Consider the following 22,476-nt stretch of genomic DNA (forward strand, 5'->3'; position numbering starts at 1 on the left):
TTCTTTAGAGAACTTATAAGTATTCTTAATAATATTATTCCATGTGGTATAGAACTGCTAATCTTATGGTTTGTCTTTTTTCAGGAGCAGGAGTTTGATGAAGAACAGAAGAATTTCTGGTTGTTTACATGACATACAAGTTCACCCAATTAAGAATTTGCATTCTTCACATTCATCAGGTATTTTTTTCTTCACATTTTCTGCACGGCGAGAAAAGCATTAAGTCCTTGTTCTACCATTACATTTTTTCTTTTCCTTGTGCAAATCATTTCATTTCCTGGAAGCTTCCGATTCCTCTGTAAAATTCCTTTCCACTTCAAAAATTCTGTGCTCTGTGATTTATTTCAAAACCTTTTAGTAGAATAGCTAATTCAAATGTGGAAGATGTGTTCGTTCCAAAATGTATGAGAATATTACTTCCTTACAAGTGAAAAAAGCAAAGTACAGCGGATTATGTATTTTATTCTATCATTTGTGTGAGGAAGAGAAAAAAGAAGATGTGGACATAGGTGCTTGTAAATGAATAAGATCTCTCTGGAGAACTACACCAAAACCCCGAAGTGCTGGTTGTACATGGCAGCATGGGGATGGAGACAGGACAGGAAGGCAGGCACCCTTTTCACTGCATACCCTTTGGTTTCTTCTGAATTTTGCATAATGATCTATGTATCATCTATCCCAAAATTATTTCAATTTTTTAAAAAAAGTTAAGGAATTATTCCTGTAAATATTTTGTACCGATATTTATTATAATGTTATTTTAAAATGTAGGAGGAGAGGATACACTGTAAATTGTATATGTGTAACTACCTGTAATAATTACAATTTAAAAATTACTACCTGCTGGGCCAGGCAGCTGCATGACTGGTAATCCTAGCACTTTGGGAGGCTGAGGTGAGTGGATTACCTGAGGTTGGGAGTTCTAGACCAGCCTGACCAACATGGAGAAACCCGGTCTCTACTAAAAATACAAAATTAGCTGGGCGTGGTGGTGCACGCCTGTAATTCCAGCTACTTGAGAGGCTGGGGCAGGAGAACCGCTTGAACCCGGGAGGCAGAAGTTGCGGTGAGCCGAGATGGCGCCACTGCACTCCAGCCTGGGCAACAAGAATGAAACTCCATCAAAAAAAAAAAAAAATTACTACCTGCTAACAATAGATTACTATGCAGCAATAAAAAAGAAGGAATGACTGATTCACACAATAACCTGGATGAATTCCAGAAACATAATGTTGAGTTAAAGAAGCCAGATCCAAAAGAGTGTATACTACATGATTCCTTTTATATGAAGTTTAAGGACAGGCAAACTAAACTATGGTGACAAAAGCCAGAGTAGTTTAGAACTGAATAGTGGTTACCTCTGTTGGGAGTTAGTAACCCAAAAGAGGAAACCTGTTGGGATGGGATGGTGGAAATGTTGTATACGTTGAACTAAGTGGGGTTTACATACGTACGCATATATAAATCAGCTGTACACTTTAAGATATATGCACTAAATATGTACACATATTTAGTAAACAAAAATTTTAAAATAATTATGTAACATAATACCTATTTGATAAAGGTTCTAATAGAATATGAGTAGCCATAAAAGGTATTATATCTCATCTTGACTTAAAATTTTAGAAATTAGGGTTTCTTTTAGGAAGATAATTGTGATCCTACTACTTATTTAATCTAAGGTAGATTAAAATATGCTGTGGGTTTTTTATTTACCAGCAAAATAAAAAGATATATATCTGTGGTAGCAACTTATTTATTTGGTATTATCTGAGTAAGATACTTTACAAAAATAATTTTAAGGGAAGTCAGAGATAGAAAAGGTCTTTGCTTATTTGCGGTTTTCTAAGACGGAAATGGAAACCCACATGTGAACTTAGTAGGACCCCGTCTGGGCAGCTGTGAGTGGTGGAAGGGGCACCAGGCCTGGGGATGAGGGGCTGTACCCCAGTGTCTAGCACTTTCGAGCTTTGGGAAGTTGAGCAAGTATCTTAACTTGTAAAATTCAGGGCCATATATTTTACTGTATTTTTGCAGATGTTTCTAAAATGTTTTTGTTGGATTTTAGAATGCATTAATACAATTATCTTCTTAAATAGAGAATATATAGTTAACTATTCTATAGTCATTATCATCATAATGATATTGAGTCATCGTTACCCTGCTGTAGCTTTGGGTTTTGTAGCTTTTCTTTTTTCTCTTTACAAAACCAAACTCTTTTTTTTTTTTATTTTTAGTAGAGACAGGGTTCACCATGTTGGCCAGGCTGGTCTTGATCTCCCAACCTCGTGATCCACCCCTCTCAGCCTCCCAAAGTGCTGGGATTACAGGCGTGAGCCACCACGCCCGGCCTTCTTTTTTTTTTTTTTTTTTTATTGAGAGGAGTGTCGCACTGTCGCCTGGCCTGGTGTGCAGTAGTGCCATCTTGGCTCGCTGCAGCCTTTGTCTCCGAGGTTCCCGCAATTCTCCTGCCTCAGCCTCCCGAGTAGCTAGGATTACAGGTGTCCACCACCATACCCAGCTAGTTTTTTGTACTTTTAGTACAGACAGGGTTTTACTATGTTGGCCAGGTTGGTTTCGAACTCCTGACCTTGTGATCTGCCCGTCTTGGCCTCCCAAAGTGCTGGCGTGAGCCACCACATCTGGCCCAGAAGCCAAACTTACCTTTGTTCTAGTTTTTTAATATTGCCCACCCTATGCCTTTATTCTATCTCCTTTTAGTTTGCTGCTTTTAAACACCTATGAAATGGACCAGAAAACTTAATCTTGTCTATTAAATAAGAATAATTATACTCAATATATTAGAACTCCAGGATAAAGTTATTTCCAGAGGTTCTGAATGAATCTTTCAAACTTTTCATTTATTTCTGGTTTAGACAGTGCTTAGAAGATCCATCTCTCAGAGATGTGCTATATAAACTCTAGATAATCAGTTGGTTTTAGCCTATCTTGATTGTAATATACCTCAAGGAGAAACTATTGTAAAGTAGAAGTACTGAGACATTATGTTTTTTTTGTTTTTGATTTTTGTTTTTGAGATGGAGTTTCGCTCTTTTTGCCCAAACTGGAGTGCAATGGTGCGATCTTGGCTCACTGCAACCTCTGCCTCCCGGGTTCAAGCAATTCTCCTGCCTCAGCCTCCCAAGTAGCTGGAATTACAGGCGCCCACCATCATGCCTGGCTAATTTTTTATTTTTAGTAGAGACAGGGTTTCACCGAGTTGGCCAGGCTGGTCTTTAACTCCTGGCCTCAGATGATCTGCCCACCTCGGCCTCCCAAAGTCCTGGGATTACAGGCGTGAGCCACTGTGCCTGGCCCAACCCTGTCTCTTAAAAAAAAAAGAAAAGAAAAGAAAATTAATTCCTACCAAAAAATAAACAAAGAGATTAAACCAATGGTTACGTGGGATATTTGGATTCTCTATAGTCTCATAGTACAGTCAGGGAGCTACTAAATCTATGGATTGATTGATGCTGTTGAAAGGTTAATTAATCCACAAATGGAATTGTGTTTTCACTTTAACATATAGAAATGAGGCTGAATTGAAATAAGTATAGCCTACTTTGAATTTATTGATCAATGATCCTATAATATGCTTGCATTAAAACATTTGTTTGAAAGTATTATACCTGAACATTTTTGGAAGAGAAATAGTATATGAGTAACACTTGCAAGCAGCAGAGGGGTAGTTTCTGCAGAATTAACATTATGGAACACCCTGGAAATCAACATATGCAGCATAACATGGAAGATATACTTCCAAGTACAGCATAGCATACGATGTTATATATACTATTAGTTTTGTTTTTCTAATTCCACAACGAACACAAAAATGCTTTGTTGTTGTAATACATTTAAATAGTGCAGAAATACATAAAGTAAGGATCCCATTTTTTAAAAAAAGAAAGTATTATTCCAAAAACAAAGCTTAAAATGGCTATTTTATGTTGATCTAGGTTTAATGGACAAATCAAGCACCATTTACTCAAATTCAGCAGAGTCATTTCTTCCTGGAATTTGCAAAGAATTGATTGGTTCTTCATTAGATTTTCTTGGACAGAGTTATGATGAAGAAAGAACTATAGCAGACAGCCTAATGAATAGTTTTCTTAAAATTTATAATGGGCTATTTGCCATTTCCAAGGCTCATGAAGAACAAGATGAAGAAAGTCAAGATAACTGTAAGCAATCCCACTGCTTTTCTTAACTCACATAAATGATTATTTTCTGCACATTGCACTTCGTTTTGAATGATTATTTGGCACATCTGGCATGCATCTTTTAACTGTGTTAAATGTTTTAATGATGATCATATATGAGTTATTTTATTTGGATATTATTTCTTCCAGTAATTTTTCTTCTTCTTTCAAAGTGTTTTCTTCTGATCGAGCAATCCAGTCACTTACCATTCAGACTGCATGTGCTTTTGAGCAGCTAGTAGTGCTAATGAAACACTGGCTGAGTGATATACTGCCTTGTACCACCAACATAGCAAGACTTGAGGATGAATTGAGACAAGAAGTTAAAAAACTGGGAGGCTACTTACAGTTATTTTTGCAGGTAAATTGATTTGCTTATTATCATTTGAAGGATTCATTTAATAATTATTTATTGACTTTCTACTGTCTGTATCTTCCCCAATATTAGCTCTGTATGATTTTCAAAAGTACGTTCTGTTTTGAAGTCCTGAGACTGTGGATGTCTGTAATTGATTTATGGAACAAAGACTTACATGGCTCTCTATGTACGAGTAGTTCTAAGTGATTTACAAATATTAACTCATTTAATCCTTATAACAACCCCAGCAGTGGGCACTGTTGTTATCACCGTCTTGTAGATGAGGAAATGGAGGCACAGGGAAAATAAATATACCATCCAATGTTACCTAACTAGTAAATGACTGAGTTGGATTTGGATCCAGGCAGTCTCGGGCCCAGTTCATGCTCTACCATTATACCATGCTGGCCCTCAATAAGGGATAGTGGGAAGAGAGACGGAGTCTTCCTCAGGGTATGGGATTGGGTTTCAACTCAGACTCAGTTGGCCACAATCCTGCTGACACAGAGACAAGGAAATAATTTTGTTTTCCTGCTTATCTTGTGTCAGATAAGATTAGGTTTGGCTGTAAGAAGAAGTAAGATGAAAGCTTATTGTCTCTCACATAAAATCTAGATGTAGACATAGTGGCTGTGATCCACAGAGTCCTCAGGATCCAGGCTCCTCCCAGTGGTCCCCTCCGCCATGCCCAAAGTATAGCCCCTGATTTCATGACCCACCATGGAGGAGCCCCATCTGAGCTCAGCAGAGCAGGGTAGAAGGAGTGGTGAGAAGGATAGGGCGAAGTTTGCCTTCTTTTTTGTTTTTTTTGAGATAGAGTCTCACTCTTGTCACCCAGGTTGGAGTGCAGTGACGCGATCTCGGCTCACTGCAACCTCCGCTCCCAGGTTCAAGCGATTCTCTTGCCTCAGCCTCTCAAGTAGTTGGGATTACAAGTACCCACCACCATGCTCGGCTAATTTTTGTATTTTTAGTAGAGATGAGGTTTCACCATGTTGGCCAGACTAGTCTCGAACTCCTGACCTCAGGTAATCTGCTCCCCTCAGCCTCCCAAAGTGCTGAGATTACAGGTGTGAGCCACCATGCCTGGCTGAAGTTTGCCTTCTTTTAAGGGAGGTTTCTGGAAATCACCATATGACACATCTATTTATATATCTTTGGCTAGAATTTTATCATTTGACTACATCTAGCTGCAAGTATCATGAGGAAATTTATTTTTTAAAACAATTCTGGACACCTATATTCCAAGCCAAAAATCAAGGGATCTATGGAAGAAGTGGAAAATTGATATTGGAGAATACTTAGTCATCTACCATATTAACAAATTCCTTCATAAAAATTCATTGAATGTACAAAAGGAGCAGATAAGGAAATAATGGTCGAGTACAGTGGCTCATGCCTGTAATCCTAGGACTTTGGGAGGATCAGTTAAGCCTAGGAGTTTGAGAGGAGCCTGGGCAACATAGCGAATAATAAGTATCCAACTTGTTAGATACTTTGTCTCTAAAAAAATTTAAAAAATCAGCCAGCTGTGGTGGCATGTATCTGTGTTCCCAGCTACTTGGGAGGCTGAGGTGGGAAGATTGCTTGAGCCCAGGAGTTCGAGGCTACAGTGAGCCATGACTGCACCACTGCGCTCCAGCCTGGATGACAGAGTGAGACCATGTCTCAATAATAATAACAAAAAATAAACAATTTTAAAGAAAATACTAAGAGGGTTAGATTTCACTTTTAAAAAAGGATAATTAGACCGTGTAATAAAATGTTCTAGAACACTTGAACAAATTTTATGTTATAGTGCCCATCAAAAGACTTTCCACATTCTATTATTGCGGTAGAATTTTTGTTGTGTCAAATACTTCCTGAATGGGCCGTTTACTAGCTGGGATGTGGAAATCTTTAACTGATCTAACTAGTAAACTTGAAATCAGATGATTGTTTTTAATGTCCGTTGTTCTCCCTCAGGAGGATTTTCTAGGTCTCCCCAAGACTTGGTTAGGCACCTGTCTTATTTGCTTCTCTAGTAACCCTGAACTTCACCTGTTATGACTTTTAATATAACATACTATTTATAAACCTGTACATCTCAATGGACAGTTAGCTCTGAGAAGGTAGAGGACAGTGGGTGTCTTTTTTCACAAGGCCCCATTATGTGATAGATGTTCAGTTGGATACTTGTTATTGAATGAATTATGAATTCATATGAGATGAAGGATGACTTTGGACATAGGTAATGAGGAAATAGATGACTAAGACGAAGGGTGGGGTTGGTGGTGGACTGCAAACAGGTGTGGATGAAGTAGTAGATGAAGGAGAATTTCTGACAGCCTAGAACTATGAAAATGAAAGGTAGGACTGGCCAGAGAGCAAAGCTAGAGAGCCAGAAGAGAAGGGTCTGACTTAAGTTCGAGCCTAGGAAAGGAAGCTTGTTGAAGGATGGTCAGTGCTTAGTTGGCTCTCAGATTTTAGAGGCAGTACTAGAATAGTGGGAGAACACACGAAACAAAAACTCACTACTGGCACTTGAAAAACTGATGTTTGGCTCTTTCCCTTCGGCTCACCGCTGAAGATCCTGGTGTCGCCACGGGCCGCTGCCCCGCCCGTTGTTACCGGTTTTGTAAGAACAAGCCGTACCCAAAGTCTCGCTTCTGCCGAGGTGTCCCTGATGCCAAGATTGGCATCTTTGACCTGGGGCGGAAGAAGGCAAAAGTGGATGAGTTTCCGCTCTGTGGCCACATGGTGTCAGATGAATATGAGCAGCTGTCCTCTGAAGCCCTGGAGGCTGCCGGAATTTGTGCCAATAAGTACATGGTAAAAAGTTGTGGCAAGGATGGCTTCCATATCCGGGTGCGGCTCCACCCCTTCCACGTCATGCGCATCAACAAGATGTTGTCCTGTGCTGGGGCTGACAGGCTCCAAACAGGCATGCGAGGTGCTTTTGGAAAGCCCCAGGGCACTGTGGCCAGGGTTCACATTGGCCAAGTTATCATGTCCATCCGCACCAAGCTGCAGAACAAGGAGCATGTGATGGAGGCCCTGCGCAGGGCCAAGTTCAAGTTTTCTGGCCGCCAGAAGATCCACATCTCAAAGAAGTGGGGCTTCACCAAGTTCAATGCTGATGAATTTGAAGACATGGTGGCTGAAAAGCGGCTCATCCCAGATGGCTGTGGGGTCAAGTACATCCCCAATCATGGTCCTCTGGACAAATGGCGGGCCCTGCACTCATGAGGGCTTCCAATATGCTGCCCCCTTCTTAATACTCACCAATAAATTCTACTTCCTGTCCAAAAAAAAAAAAAAAAGAAAGAAAAACCGATGTTTGAACGCATGCTAAATTAGTTGTGCCTCCTTGGGCAAACTGCTTAAATTTTTGAGTCTCCTGTTTCTCACAGGAAAATAAAACTGGGAATGCCTACTTGGCAGGACTGCTGTGAGGATCAGATGAATTAATGTTACAAGAATGTCTCTCGGCCGGGCGCGGTGGTCAAGCCTGTAATCCCAGCACTTTAGGAGGCCGAGACGGGCGGATCACGAGGTCGGGAGATCGAGACCATCCTGGCTAACACGGTGAAACCCCGTCTCTACTAACAAATACAAAAAAAAAACTAGCCGGGTGAGGTGGCGGGCGCCTGTAGTCCCAGCTACTCGGGAGGCTGAGGTGAGGCAGGAGAATGGCGTAAACCCGGGAGGCGGAGCTTGCAGTGAGCTGAGATCCGGCCACTGCACTCCAGCCTGGGAGACAGAGCGAGACTCCGTCTCCAAAAAAAAAAAAAAAAAAAAAAAAGAAGAATGACTCTCTTAGGGTAACTGGTGTGTAGTTTCTTTCCTTCTTTTCGTTTTCTGAGAACACCACTTTGAACTGAACTGTGGGTTTCAACTCATAGCCCTGTGGGAAATCTTACACAAGGAATCAAGGATGGAGAGACCAGGTGACTTGGAGGGGAAGTTAGATTAAGCTCAGGAGTGACTTGTGTTAAGCTAGCAAACCTGAATTTAGTGACTATTCTTTCTACTAAGTATAGTTTGAGAATCCTTTTCTTGTAGCAATACAATGAGCATATTCCACAAAGCAGGCCAAGAGAAGTATTTTGAAGAGACACTACAGGGGGCAGGTAACAGAAAGAAGAAAAGCTCAAGAGAAGCTTCCTTATTCCTTTTTTGTATGTGTTCTCTGAGTGCATGTGGGAAGTCTTCTGTTTGAAGGGGTTTGGGTTTTTTTTCACCCCTTTTGCTTCCCCTTCCTCTCCCTCTCGATTTCTTTTCTCCTGAGAAAATCATATCTTTATTAACTGTCAGATGGTTATCAGAACAGGAAAAGTTCAGAGGCAAAAGAGCCACCCTTCTTTTTCTTTCTTTTGGCTTTTACTTATTAATTCTGCCTTACATTTAGTTAATTTTATACTTACCTTATGTCTCCTATTAGTGTGTATGGTCTTTGAGGGTGGAGACTGTCTTACTCATTTTATCACCTTTAGTAGCCACAGGGCTGCATGTTTTCTGGTTCTGAGACATTTATGAAGTGAGATCACTATATCAATAAATGCAGAATTTATTTTCTCCAGATGATTTTTCTTTTTTTTTTTTTTCTTTTTTGAAAATCAGCGAGACAGAGTCTCGCCCTGTCACCCAGGCTGGAGTGCAGTGGTGCGATCTTGGCTCACTGCAATCTCCGCCTCCCAGGTTCAAGTAATTCTCCTGCCTCAGCCTCCTGAGTAGCTGGGATTACAGGCACCCGCCACCACGCCCGGCTAATTTTTGTATTTTTAGTAGAGGTGGGGTTTCACCATATTGGCCAGGCTGGTCTCAAACTCCTGATCTTGTGATCTGCCTGCCTTGGCCTCCCAAAGTGCTGGGATTACAGACGTGAGCCACCATGCCCGGCACATTTTTCTTTCCTTTTTTTTTTTTTTTTTTTTTTTTAAGGTGGAGTCTTACTCTATTGCCCTGGCTGGAGTGCAGTGACACAATCTCAGCTTACTGCAACCTGTGCCTCCGGGTTCAAGCAATTCTCATGTCTCAGCCTACTGAGTAGCTAGGATTACAGGCGTGTGCCACTATGCTTGGCTAATTTTTGTATTTTTAGTAGAGAAAGGGTTTTACCATGTTGGCCAGGCTGATCTTGAACTCCTGACCTCAGGTGATCCACCCACCTCAGCCTCCCAAAGTGCTGGAATTACAGGCTTGAGCCACTGTGCCCGGCCCTTATCTTTTCTTTACCACCTGTTATAATCTCATGTATCTGATACACTTGTCCATTTTTATCTTACAGGGATGCTGTTCGGATATTTCATCAATGATAAAAGAGGCTCAAAAGAATGCAATCCAAATTGTACAACAAGCTGTAAAGTATGTGGGGCAGTTAGCAGTTCTGAAAGGGAGCAAGCTACATTTTCTAGAAAATGGTAACAATAAAGCTGCCAGCGTTCAGGTAATTTAACAATGTTAGTTTAGACAGACTTCATCAGAGGGAACATTAGACTTGATAATAGTATAGTACTAAACATGGCAAGTTCTTTTTAAGTTTTCAGAATAGCTTGCACTTTTAGTAGTTTTGCAATAAGATTTAAAACTGTTTGGGCCGGGCATGGTGGCTCATGCCTGTAATCCCAGCACTTTGGGAGGCCGAGGCAGATGGATCATTTGAAGTCAGGAGTTCGAGATCAGCTTGGCCAATAGGCGAAACCCCCATCTCTACTAAAAATACAAAAATGAGGCAGTCATGGTGGCCCATGCCTGTAATCCCAGCTACTCAGGAGGCTGAGGCAGGAGAATCACTTGAACCCAGGAGGCAGAGGTTGCAGTGAGCTGAGATTGCGCCAGTGCACTCCAGCCTGGGTGACAGTAAGACTCCATCTAAAAAAAAAACCAACCAAACCAAACAAACAAAAAAAACCCTTTTAAATATATTGGATTATTTTGCAAACCTTATTTTACCTTTCGGATCCTTAATTTGATGCTAGCCATCTACTGTGGAGTGTTTTCTCAGCCAATCAACACATGAAAGACCCTGTAATACCAGAAAATTTGTATCTGCTTACTTTCACTATTTATGCTATTGAAAATATTGTATTATATTAGAATGTTGCTGTGCTCTGGCCAGGTGCGTCGGCTCACACCTGTACTCCCAACACTTTGGGAGGCCAAGGCTGGTGGATCACCTGAGGTCAGCAGTTCAAGACCAGCTTGGCCAACATGGCGAAATCCCGTCTCTACTAAAAATACAAAAATTAGCTGGGTGTGGTGGCAGGTGCCTGTAATCCCAGCTACTCAGGAGGCTGAGATAAGAGAATAGCTTGAACCAGGGAGGTAGAGGTTGCAGTGAGCCGAGATCGTGCCGTTTCACTCCAGCTTGGGTGACGAGTGAAACTCCGTTTCAGAAAAAAAAAAAAGAATATTCCTGTGTTCTAGCAATATAGAGCCCTGCTTAAAGATGATGAACTTTCTTTACAATATGTTATATATGGGATACTAAATTACAGATTTGCTAATTTTATTTCTTTGTAGACTACAGACTGTTAATTCTTATTCTAACTTTAGTTGAACTTAATAAACTTGGGCTGTATTATAGTCCTAAAGTAAGCAGAAAATATAACTTAATTACTTGATAATTTAAAATATATAAAACCTAAATTTAAATAAAATATATAAAACCTAAATTTTCTAGTTAATGCTTAAATACTTTTTCTAGGAGGAATTCATGGATGCTATTTGTGATGGTGTAGGCTTAGGAATGAAGATTTTATTAGATTCTGGACTTGAAAAAGCAAAAGAACTTCAGCATGAACTCTTAAGGCAGTGTACAAAAAATGAGGTAAGATGAATAAAAGAATATTCCGTATAGTACTAAATAATATGTAAAGTTGATTTTTTTCAGTCAACAAATTAGATTTCTGTAAATTCATGTTTTAATTTGTTTTATTTTTCACTGAAGAGGCTGACATCATGATCTTATGGTGATATTTTCCCAAGTTATTCTTAATTCACTGCAGCCTCTATTGTTAATACTTTCCTTGATCCTATTGCAGCTATTTTCAAGAATTCAGTCTGTAAACTCCTAAGCAGAGAGTGGAGTGTGGTAGTGACACCTAGTGTTCGCTTTCTGGTTGTCATTTTCTTCCTTAGCTTTGTTTAGGCCTTGCCTCTTCTAAGAATGGAAACTATTAGTAACATTTATTGATTCACTATATTGAACTAAATATTTTTCTGGGGCATTCACATAAGATATTTCATATCAAGATACAGAACCAATAAGCATTTCAGTGATTTCCTAAAATATGTGTCCTCCCATCCTCCAGCTAACTAACATTACTTAGTACCTTAGGAAAGATCTGGGTTTTAATATTAGAAGACACATATTTGAAACCTGGTTCTATCACTTTCCACTTATCATTTAGCAAGTCACTTAATGCTCTGACCCTATTTCTTTACCTGTCACATGTAATCATACCTACTTCACAGGCTGTAAACTATTTATTGATTAATTTCCTCTGACAGTTACTGGACTAGGTGCTTTACATGTAACAGTGGTAAATCTTAGCCATTTCTTTAATGGGTTTGTACTTTGTCAGTAAGAAAAAGCCCTATGAATATCATATTTCATATTCATGTCACTTTTCAAGGTGGGAATTTATATTCTTCATTTCATTGAATTGGAGTACTTTGCCTAATTACACAACTATTAAGCCCTGAGCCAGGATTTTATATTCTGCCTGACTCCAAAACTCAACATGTTACGTAAATAAGTTTTTAAAACTATTGTTCATGGATTAATTTTCTTTATTGACAATTATTGTTAGTGAAGTGGGGATTAGGAAGATAAAAATTCAGATTCTTATCTCGGAATTCTGGGAATTCTGGGAATCAGTGAGACCTCGTCTCTACAAAAAATACAGAAATTAGCCGGGCATGGTGACATGCACCTGTAGTACCAGCTACTCCAGAGGCTGAGGCAGGAGTAGTATTACTTGAGCCCAGGAGTTTGAGGCTGCAGTGAGCTGTGATTGCACCACTGCATACCAGCCTGCGCGACAGAGCAAGACCTTGTCTCAAACAAACAAACAAACAAACAAACAAAAACCATCTCTGTCCATTCCATTGCTCTTGCTGGAGTCAAGTGGCTGGGGCAGTGCTACCTGGGGACATTGAGGTTCCTGAGATCTTAGCTACTAGGATGTCTCCTCATTTATATACATATTGTTTGATCTAGAAAAGTAGATCATGTGGAGGACTATTGCCTTCTGTCCCTCTGGGTGGTTGTTTCTGGGAAGGCATGGAGTAAGTTAGTTTTTTGTTGTTGTTGTGTAGAAAAACCTTGGTATTAATGTACTTCTAGCTCATCTTAGAATCTGAGGTGAAACTCTGTGTAAGCCACAGAGATTCTCCATCCCTTTGCTCATACTGCAGGGTTATACAGATTTCTCTCTGCCCAGAAAAACTCCATCTCAGAATAGGGGAAAGACATGGAACATTAAGCTGCTCTCCTATTTCCTATGTAGCCTTGAACAACTTACCTGAGCCTCAGTCATCCCATTTTTAAATGAGGATGATCATGCTTACTTCATAAAATTGTTTGAGGATCATATGAGATGAAGAAACAACATATATGAAAATACTCAAAATGTAGTGCCTGGTAAATCTTAAGTCATTCATCTTACTTGCACGCGTTCTCTTTTTCTCAATATATGTCTGTCTCCCTCACTTTGTGTTTTTTTGTTTTAAAAAATAAAAAGACGGGTGGGTGCGGTGGCTCACACCTGTAATCTCAGCATTTTGGGAGGCCGAGGTGGGTGGATCAAGAGATCGAGACTATCCTGGCCAAGTTGGTGAAACCCCATCTCTACTAAAAATACAAAAATCAGCTGGGCATGGTGGCACATGCCTGTAGTGCCAGCTACTCAGGAGGCTGAGGCAGGAGAATCGCTTGAACCTGGGAGGCGGAGATTGCAGTGAGCCGAGGTTGTGCCACTGCACTCCAACCTGGCAACAGAGCAAGACTCAGTCTCAAAAAAAAAAAAAATTAATTAATTAATTAATAAAAATAACACATTGTTACTAAATTTAGGAGTTCATATTGTCACTAAATCAAGCTTGCGCTCCAGTAGGCATGAGGCTGATTTCAGTTCCATAGTGCAACTTTGAAGAAAGGGACATACTGGGCTGTCAAAGGCTCATTCAGACCACCACTGACACCTCAAATTTGGTTTTGCTCGGCAGCAGCACCATTTATCACTAAAACACTTCACCATATTTGCAAAGTGATACCACTTTTGCAGTCTATCACTATTGCAAAGAATTTCTGCTGGCAATAAGTACAGAAGGATATAGAATAAATTAAAAGTATAGATGAAATAATATATGGGAATGTGCTTAGTAAGCTGTTGAAGTAGGTGCAGGTGTTAGCCTTGGTATTGTTTTGAGGAAATAAGCAGCAAAAGGGCCAGGCCCATCCTGTATACAATTGACGCTATCTACATACCCTCCTTTCTCTCATTTTCTTTCTATAGTATGACAAACCTGTACTTTGTTATTCATGGTAGGGTTTTAGTTTATCTATTCTTGTAAGTTAAAACTCCTCTAAGAACCTATAGAAGAAGGATAAAATATCCAAAGAAATAGAAAATAAGCTGAAACATAAAAGGCATTGGAGCTACAATTTTAAAGCTGGAGTCAGGAAGGAAAAATAATTTGGATATTCTTTTGGATATTCTTTTTTTTTTTTTTCAAGCATGTAACACAAATCTGAATTAAAGCTAGGGAAGAGCTCTGTGAGCAAAACCAATTAAATACTGAAAAAGAATTCCCCGGCAGAAATTGAGCAGAAAAGCACCTTAGGGGGCAGCATTGGATAGAATAAAAGCAAAGGCTTAGAATTTAGATGTGGGCTCCCACCCTAGTTCTCCGTCTTAGGAGTTAGGAACCAAGGTCTGTTTCCTTACCTGTAAAATGAGGTACACCATGGGCAGCATAGGACTATAATGGAGAATCAAATAATAAAACATTTGTAAAGTTCTTATAGTATTTGCTTGATATGTTACCCCTTTCCAAGGGAAATTTTAGAAATTTCATATCTATAAATACTTAAGTATAACAAATTCTGTTATAACAAATATTAGAGGGTGTCCATATTTAATATAGAAATCAATGTGCAATTTATTTTGAAAGAAATTATTAGTGAATACAGGTGAATTAGACTGATTATTTTCCCATGTCACAGGTAAATAGAAAATACAGACTAAGTATATGATCAATGTGTTTAAAAGGAGAGTAATTGCTATGGCTTGAAATTTTTTATGTAAATAAAATAAATGAGAGAGATTACAAAGTTGAGCTCTTAAAAGTAAAATAAACTTATTTGGAAAGAAGTCAATGTGCAATTTATTTTGAAAGAAATTTCACATAAATGATTTAAGTACTCTCAAGCTATTTAATTGCAATCCCAGAAATAGAACTCCCATCTTTGGGCTTCTAGACTAGAACTTTGTAAGTCTGGTCCTATGCAATTCTATGATTTTTATACTTCTGAATAATAAAGTATAATAAAATATTTTAACATTCTCTATAGGTTACCAAAGAAATGAAAACTAATGCCATGGGATTGATTAGATCTCTTGAAAACATCTTTGCCAAATCGAAAATTGTAAGAGAAGCTTTAAATTGATTTTAATTTTGCTTATTTTTTATCATTTCGCTTGGTTCAAATTTAGATATTTTTATTTGTTTTTATCCTTAGCCAGAGACAACTCTTGTATATGTTTAATTGTAGCATGTAAGATAGCTCTTTATGTTTTTCATGTGTGTCATAACTTACTAGTTCTAGTAATGGATAAAGGATTGTATAGAAATTTTTAAATGTGTCTGTTTCTTATTGCTACTGGTTTAATACCTCAGCTTTTGCTTGGATGGTCATTATAGGCTAAAAAATTGTGTTTAATAATCATTGTGGGCCGGGCGCGGTGGCTCAAGCCTGTAATCCCAGCACTTTGGGAGGCCGAGATGGGCAGATCACGAGGTCAGGAGATCGAGACCGTCCTGGCTAACACAGTGAAACCCCGTCTCTACTAAAAAATACAAAAAACTAGCCGCCTGTAGTCCCAGCTACTGGGGAGGCTGAGGCAGGAGAATGGCATGAACCCGGGAGGCAGAGCTTGCAGTGAGCTGAGATCCAGCCACTGCACTCTAGCCTGGGTGACAGAGCGAGACTCCGTCTTAAAAAAAAAAAAAAAAAAAAAAATTGTGCTCAAAGATTTTAAAATACAGGTGAATTAGATAGATTATTCCCATGTCACAGGTAAAGAGAAAAATTAAGTATATGATCAATGTGTTAAAAAGGAGAGTAATCGCTATGGCTTGAAAATTTTTATTTAAATGAGAACTATTATAAAGTTGAGCTCTTAAAAATGAAATAAATGTATCTTTTCAGGTACTGGATAATAAATGGCACTGTTACTTTATTCCTTTCTCATGTAATAGGATGACAGACTTTGAAAATTAATTGAAAAGTCTGATATCTTTTGAAAACAGTAATTAATATTGTATTTTGGTCTTGCTTATAGAAATAGAGTTAAGCACTGGTGAGGAAATTAAACTCTCTTTCTTAAAGAGAAGATTCTGGCAAATGAAATCATATTGACTGAGCCTTACTGCCATCGAACCTGTTAATGTATTATTTTAAATATTAACTTTATTTATACAGAAAAGTTTCCGAAGACAAGTACAAGAAGAAAACTTTGAATACCAAGATTTCAAGAAGATGGCTAATCATGCTCCAGAATTCTTAAAGTTAAAACATTGCTTAGAGAAAACTATTGAAATTATTATTTCTGCACTGAAAGGTATATTCTCAAATGGAGTTTATAATCAGAATTTATATTTTAAGGAACCTTAGACATCTTTCCTTTTTTTTGAGATGGAGTCTCGCTCTGTCACTCAGGCTGAAGTGCAGTGGCTCGATCTCAGCTCACTGCAACCTCCACCTCCTGGGTTCAAGTGATTCTCCTGCCTCAGCTTCCAAGTAGCTGGGATTACAGGCATGTGCCACCATGCCCGGATAATTTTTGTAGAGATGGGGTTTTACCATGTTGGCCAGGCTGGTCTCAAACTCCTGACCTCAAACAATTCACCCACCTCAGCCTCCCAAAGTGCTAGGATTATAGGCATGAGCCACAGTGTCCGGCTGATATCTTTCCTTTTTATTTCTAACCTTTTCATTATTTTAGTCATTAACCGAAGCCTGCCCAATGCTACTTCACTGATATTAGTTACCCATATAGGAACTTGTATTTATAATTAAATTCCCACGTAATATGTCTATCAGTACTTCTGCCTAAATAATTAGATCCTAAAAAACCAGGTGCTTATCTAGCAAATAAACACTTTATGTGACTAATCTTCAGTAGTTTGGAATTGTTTTGATAGGGTCACTCTGACTTGAAAGATATCTAGAGTCTATAAAAGTCATAAATGCCTGATGAAAACTGAAAAGACTAATTAACCTTTCCCTCTCTCTCTTGCATATAGGATGCAGTAGTGATGTAAATCTTCTCCAGAATTGTGTTGAAAGTATTCGCAACTTGGCCAGTGATTTTTACAGTGACTTCGGTGTGCCTTCTACTTCTGTTGACAGCTATGAGAGTAGAGTAACTAATGTTGTCCACAAGGAACTAGAATCTCTAGCTAAGTCTCTCCTCTTTTGTTTTGAATCTGAAGAAAGCCCTGATTTGTTGAAACCTTGGGAAACTTATAATCAAAATACCAAAGAAGAACACCAACAATCTAAATCAAGCAGGATTGATGGCAGCAAGAATAAAGGTGTACCAAAGCGTGTCTATGAGCTCCATGGCTCATCCCCAGCAGTGAGCCCAGAGGAATGCACACCCAGTAGGATTCAGTGGGTGTGAATACTGATGTGTAGGCACTTTTATGACCACACATGAAAGAAAAAGAACACTGGCTAGGCAATTTTCTCTATGCAGGAAATTATATGCAAAATTCTCTATGCAGGAGAGTATAAAGAGAAATCAGTACAGATATTTCAAAAAATTCCATATCTTTTCATCTTTAAAGTATCTTTTATTGCCGAGGCGCGGTGGCTCACACCTGCAATCCCAGCACTTTGGGAGGTTGAGGCGGGCGGATCATCAGGTCAGGAGTTCAAGACCAGCCTGACCAACATGGTGAAACCCTGTCTCTACTAAAAATACAAAAAAATTAGCCAGACATGGTGATGCACGCCTGTAATCCCAGCTACTCAGGAGGCTGAGACAGGAAAATCACTTGAACCTGGGAGGCAGAGGTTGCAGTGAGCCAAGATTGTGCCACTGTATTCCAGCCTGGGCAACAGAGTGAAACTCCGTCTCAAAAAAAAAAAAAAAAAAAAAAAAATCTTTTAATCAAAGGCTGGGTGCAGTGGCTCACACCTATAATCCCAGCACTTTGGGAGACCGAGGCAGGTGGATCACCTGAGGTCAGGAGTTCGAGACCAGCCTGGCCAACATGGCGAAACCCTGTCTCTACTAAAAATACAAAAATTAGCTGGGCATGTTGGCACATGCCTGTAATCCCAGCTACTAGGGGGGCTAAGGCAGGAGGATCACTTGAACCTGAGAGGCAGAGGTTGTAGTGAGCTGAGATGATACCACTTCACTTCAGCCTGGGCGATAGAGCGAGACTCCATCTAAATAAATAAATAAATAAAATACCTTTTTATCTTTAAAGTGTTTAACATTGGTATACTATCCGTAGTTGGTTCATTAGTCTGTTTATAAAGGGTTATTTTCTCATGAGTGGAAACCTGAACAATCAGTTACCTTTGTGCCTATGCCTTCTCTCTCCTCAAACAGCTGGGATGATGTTTGTGGGGAAATGGCCTATACAGGTTTAACTAAGACAACTTAATTTGCATCGTTAATCAAAAACTCTTTTCTCAAAGGGTTAACTGGTTGCCATTTTGAATAGTATGTTCAAGGGTGTAGCTTCCTATTTCTTTCCAAATTATAAGTAGCTACCTAAATATAGTGTAATTATATATTAATAATATGGCTTTCTGGCATAATAGTTTACTGTGTTTATCTGTGTTCCACAATGGGTTTATGAATATAATTTAAAATAATTAAATGTTGCCAGAATAATACTCAACTGTTGGATGAGGTTAGGAGATCAGAGACTGGACCTTCTCTTGATAATGCTTGTTTTGTTAAAGGTATAATGAAATAATTTGTATATGGTTTGATGAAGATTAAAAATCCTTATATTCCACAGCTTTAAAAAAAAAACTTTATTTATGAACAAGTAATAAAGATAACATTCTACTTGTGGGATCTTACATTAAGGAAATAGTTTGACATTTTTGCCTCAAGAGTATGTATAATTTGAAGAGATACTTATTAGCTCTGCTTGAGTGATATTGAGCAGTTCCTAGAGAATAAGTCATTTAAATAACCTGATCCTTTCATTTGCCCTTTTCAAATTTACAGATACTACTTGTACATTTGGCATAACTAGTTGAAATTGGCCATTAGTACCATGTATAAATCTGATAGTTTCCTTGTTAGGAAGAGGTTGTAAGTAAATATGGTCACTGCAGTCAGAACAGTATTAGTGAACCTGTGTGGTGGTTTCAAGCTCTTTAAAATGTAGCACATTTGCTTTCATTTCTTTTCTATTTTTGGCATTTGACCTTGTATTCTTTCTGAAGCTCTATGTGTATTTGTATTTAGTCAATACTCTGGCAAGTAGCACTTTGCCTGTCCAGTTTGCTGGAGTGTAGATGTACATATGAGGATTTCCCTGGAGGTGCACTTCTTTGAAGAACTTCCTAAAGTATCTGTATAGTAGTTTTCATCTTAATATTCAGTATTTAATCTTCAGTTTGTGCTTTGTAAACTTATGACTTAATTGGTCAGAAACTTTTTAGTGTCTTTATAAAATTTTGTATATATATTTATACTAAATACATTGTGATACTGTATTTGAATGAATGATGAAATAATATTTGCTATTGGAATCATGTGCACTGACAAATGTTATAAAGAGAATGCCTTTAATAAATCTTTTCAGCATTAGAATTGCCTCTTGGTCTATGCTTTTTTATTTTACTGATTTTCTTTGTTTACTCTTCATTCAAAATAGCTCTGCCTTGATAATAGCTAGGCTAGTGTTGAAAATCAAATTAATAATTAGGAAACACTAAACAAATATTAATATTGTCATAACAACTACTTTTCTTTTTTTAACATTGTTCTGCCTCTCTTTAGTTGATTATGCCAGGAATAGATTTATCACCATGTGGTATGTGGAAAGAGCATGAGCTTTGGAGTTTGACATGGTTTTCACACGTTTGGAGTGTGAATCCCAGCTAGGCTGCTTAGTAACTACATGACCTTAGACATGTTACTTACTGTCTTCACTCCCTTTCCTTCATCTGCAGAAAGAAAAGCAATACCCACCTCATGGATATCTATGAGCATTTAGTGAGAAAAATGTGGGAATAACTCCTGGCAAGTAGTAGACTATTAGTAAGTTTATTTTCTGTCCTTTTCATTACCAGCTACAAAACCCTTGCTATGTATATAAGATCACTCTTGGTGCAGGCATATGCCATTTATAACATTCTGCCAATGTACCAAATTATATTGCAGCCCTTTAAATATGGCATATTTGAAAATGTATCTGCTGTCATTTTGTCCCATGATAATAAATGGACAATAAAGATAACTAAACATTATCTTCCTGCTCTTAGAGAAGGTATAATGTGCTATGTGTCCTCCATGGAGTCCATCTGAAAGTTTTAGCAAAAGGTTATGTTGTCTAGTTAGCTAACTAGCATACTTCACTTTACAGAGCCTAACTGTGTGCCAGTAAGCATTTCAAGGTTTTCCCTAAATATGGAAAGTAAGAATTAATCACAGGTGAGGGGAAAAGGTATCAGTAGTTTGGTTCAGTTTAAAAACAGTTCTATGCCCAGCTTCCTGTGCATGATTCATCAGGTAAGTTTGTGCTCCGGATTTTGCAAGTTACAGTCATTGCATGATATAATCAAGACTGAGCTTTTCCATCTTTCTTCCTTTAGCCAATATTAGTTTATGGGATTTTTAGATGTGGAACATGGCCATTAAGTTTGTTTTAATATCTCATAGCTAGGTTCATTCGTTCATTCCAATAATTATTTACTTAATGCTAGGTATGCTTTTGGTGTTAAGCCATAACAACCTGAAAAAGATTAGATTGCCTCATGGACTTTTGAAAGGCCCAACTTATTGGATCCCAGTTGTTCATAACATTGTATTTTCTCAATGTCAAAGACCTCTAAACACGCTAAACTCAGCCGGGTGCAATGGCTTATGCCTGTAATCCCAACACTTTGGGAGGCTGAGGCGGGTGGATCACTTGAGGCCAGGAATTTGAGACCAGCCCAGCCAACATGGTGAAACCCCATCTCTATTAAAAATACAAAAATTAGCCGGGCATGGTGGCGCATGGCAGACCTGTAATCCTAGCTACACAGGAGGCTGAGGCAGGAGAATGGCTTGAACCCCGGAGGTAGAGGTTGCAGTAAGCCTAGATCGCGCCACTGTACTCCAGCCTGGGTGACAGAGCGAGAATCTGTCTAAAAAATAATAATAATAAAATAACAGGGCATGGCAGTTCATGCCTATAATCCCAGCTATTCGGGAGGCCGAGGCAGGAGAATCGCTTGAACCTGGGAGGCGGAGGTTGCAGTGAGCCAACATTGCGCTACTGCACTCCAGCCTGGGAGACCGAGGGAGACTGTCAAACAAAAAACCAACCAAACAAAAAACACACACTACACTCGAACATACAGGAGAACCACCAGAGAATCGCTGACTTATTCAAGACAGAATTCAGGGGTAAACTTTTGATTAAGCAGATGGCAACTGGAAACTGCGTATTTCCTGTTGCAGAACGGTCCTAAACTCAGAATCATAGATTTTTAAAGAATTTAGCCAACCACGGTGGCTCACGCCTGTAATCCCAGCACTTTGGGTGGTCGGGGTGGGTGGATCACCTGAGGTCAGGAGTTCGAGACAAGCCTGACCAACAAGGTGAAACCCCTTCTCTACTAAAAATACAAAAATTAACCGAGCGTTACGGCAGGCGCCTGTAATCCCAGCTACTCAGGAGGCGAGGCAGGAGAATCGCTTGAACCTGAGAGGCGGAGGTTGCGGTGAGCTGAAAAGGCCACATTGCACTCCTGCCTGGGCGACAAGAGCGAAACTCCATCTCAAAAAAAAAAAAAAAAAAAAAAAAAAAAAAAAAAAAAAAAAAGAATGTAAGAGCTATTTTGTGGTAAGTCACAGGCTTTCGTTTCTCTGGCTAATATTCAGTGAAAACCTGTGAATTTGTCTAAAGAGCGAGCATCTGCCCACTAGAGGGCCTCATTTTCACGAAGAGCAGATTGTGCTGTCCACTAAGAAGATGGAGAATCTCTGAAATTTGGAAAATGGATATCACTTTCTACAGCCCTACATCTCCCTCTTTTTAAAATATTTATGGGCCAAGCATGGTGGCTCACACCTATAACCCCAGCACTTTGGGAGGCTGAGGCGGACGGATCATGAGGTCAAGAGATGGAGACCATCCTGGCCAACATGGTGAAACCCCAACTCTACTAAAAAATACAAAAATTAGCTTTGCCTGTAGTCCCAGCTACTCGGGAGGCTGAGGCAGGAGAATCACTTGAACCCGGTAGGCAGAGGTTGCAGTGAGCCGAGATGGCACCATGGCAGTCAAGCCTGGCGACAGAGCGAGACTGTCTCAAAAAATAAATATATACGTGTGTGTGTGCGTGTGTGTGTGTGTGTATTTACGGGCCAAGCTTAGTGGATGACACCTATAATCTCAGCACTTTGGGAGGCCGATGTGGGAGGATCACTTGAGCCCAGGCATTCAAGACCAGCGAGA

General features: G+C 39.2%; 2 protein-coding genes across 4 annotated transcripts in view; both read left to right on the forward strand.

Moving 5' to 3' along the window:
* Nucleotides 1–19,619, forward strand: part of KIF14 (kinesin family member 14) — a 70,659-nt gene extending 51,040 nt beyond the window's left edge. For all 3 annotated transcript variants that reach the window (XM_050782215.1, XM_050782193.1, XM_050782204.1), the window contains 8 exons: nucleotides 85–179; nucleotides 3,957–4,181; nucleotides 4,373–4,560; nucleotides 9,827–9,985; nucleotides 11,246–11,368; nucleotides 15,119–15,193; nucleotides 16,250–16,388; nucleotides 17,074–19,619. In XM_050782215.1, the coding sequence (XP_050638172.1) occupies nucleotides 85–179; nucleotides 3,957–4,181; nucleotides 4,373–4,560; nucleotides 9,827–9,985; nucleotides 11,246–11,368; nucleotides 15,119–15,193; nucleotides 16,250–16,388; nucleotides 17,074–17,453 (1,384 nt within the window). In that variant the 3' untranslated portion in view covers nucleotides 17,454–19,619. The remainder of the gene's footprint in view (nucleotides 1–84; nucleotides 180–3,956; nucleotides 4,182–4,372; nucleotides 4,561–9,826; nucleotides 9,986–11,245; nucleotides 11,369–15,118; nucleotides 15,194–16,249; nucleotides 16,389–17,073) is intronic.
* On the forward strand, nucleotides 7,093–7,871 carry LOC126949668 (60S ribosomal protein L10-like; the record flags this gene model as incomplete). Its single annotated transcript, XM_050782362.1, has 1 exon — nucleotides 7,093–7,871. A coding segment is annotated over one exon (693 nt), but the record flags the coding sequence as incomplete, so codon positions are not given.
* Nucleotides 19,620–22,476: the final 2,857 nt, after the last annotated feature.

Source organism: Macaca thibetana, chromosome 1, assembly GCF_024542745.1.
Source record: "Macaca thibetana thibetana isolate TM-01 chromosome 1, ASM2454274v1, whole genome shotgun sequence".
Lineage (NCBI taxonomy): Eukaryota > Metazoa > Chordata > Mammalia > Primates > Cercopithecidae > Macaca > Macaca thibetana.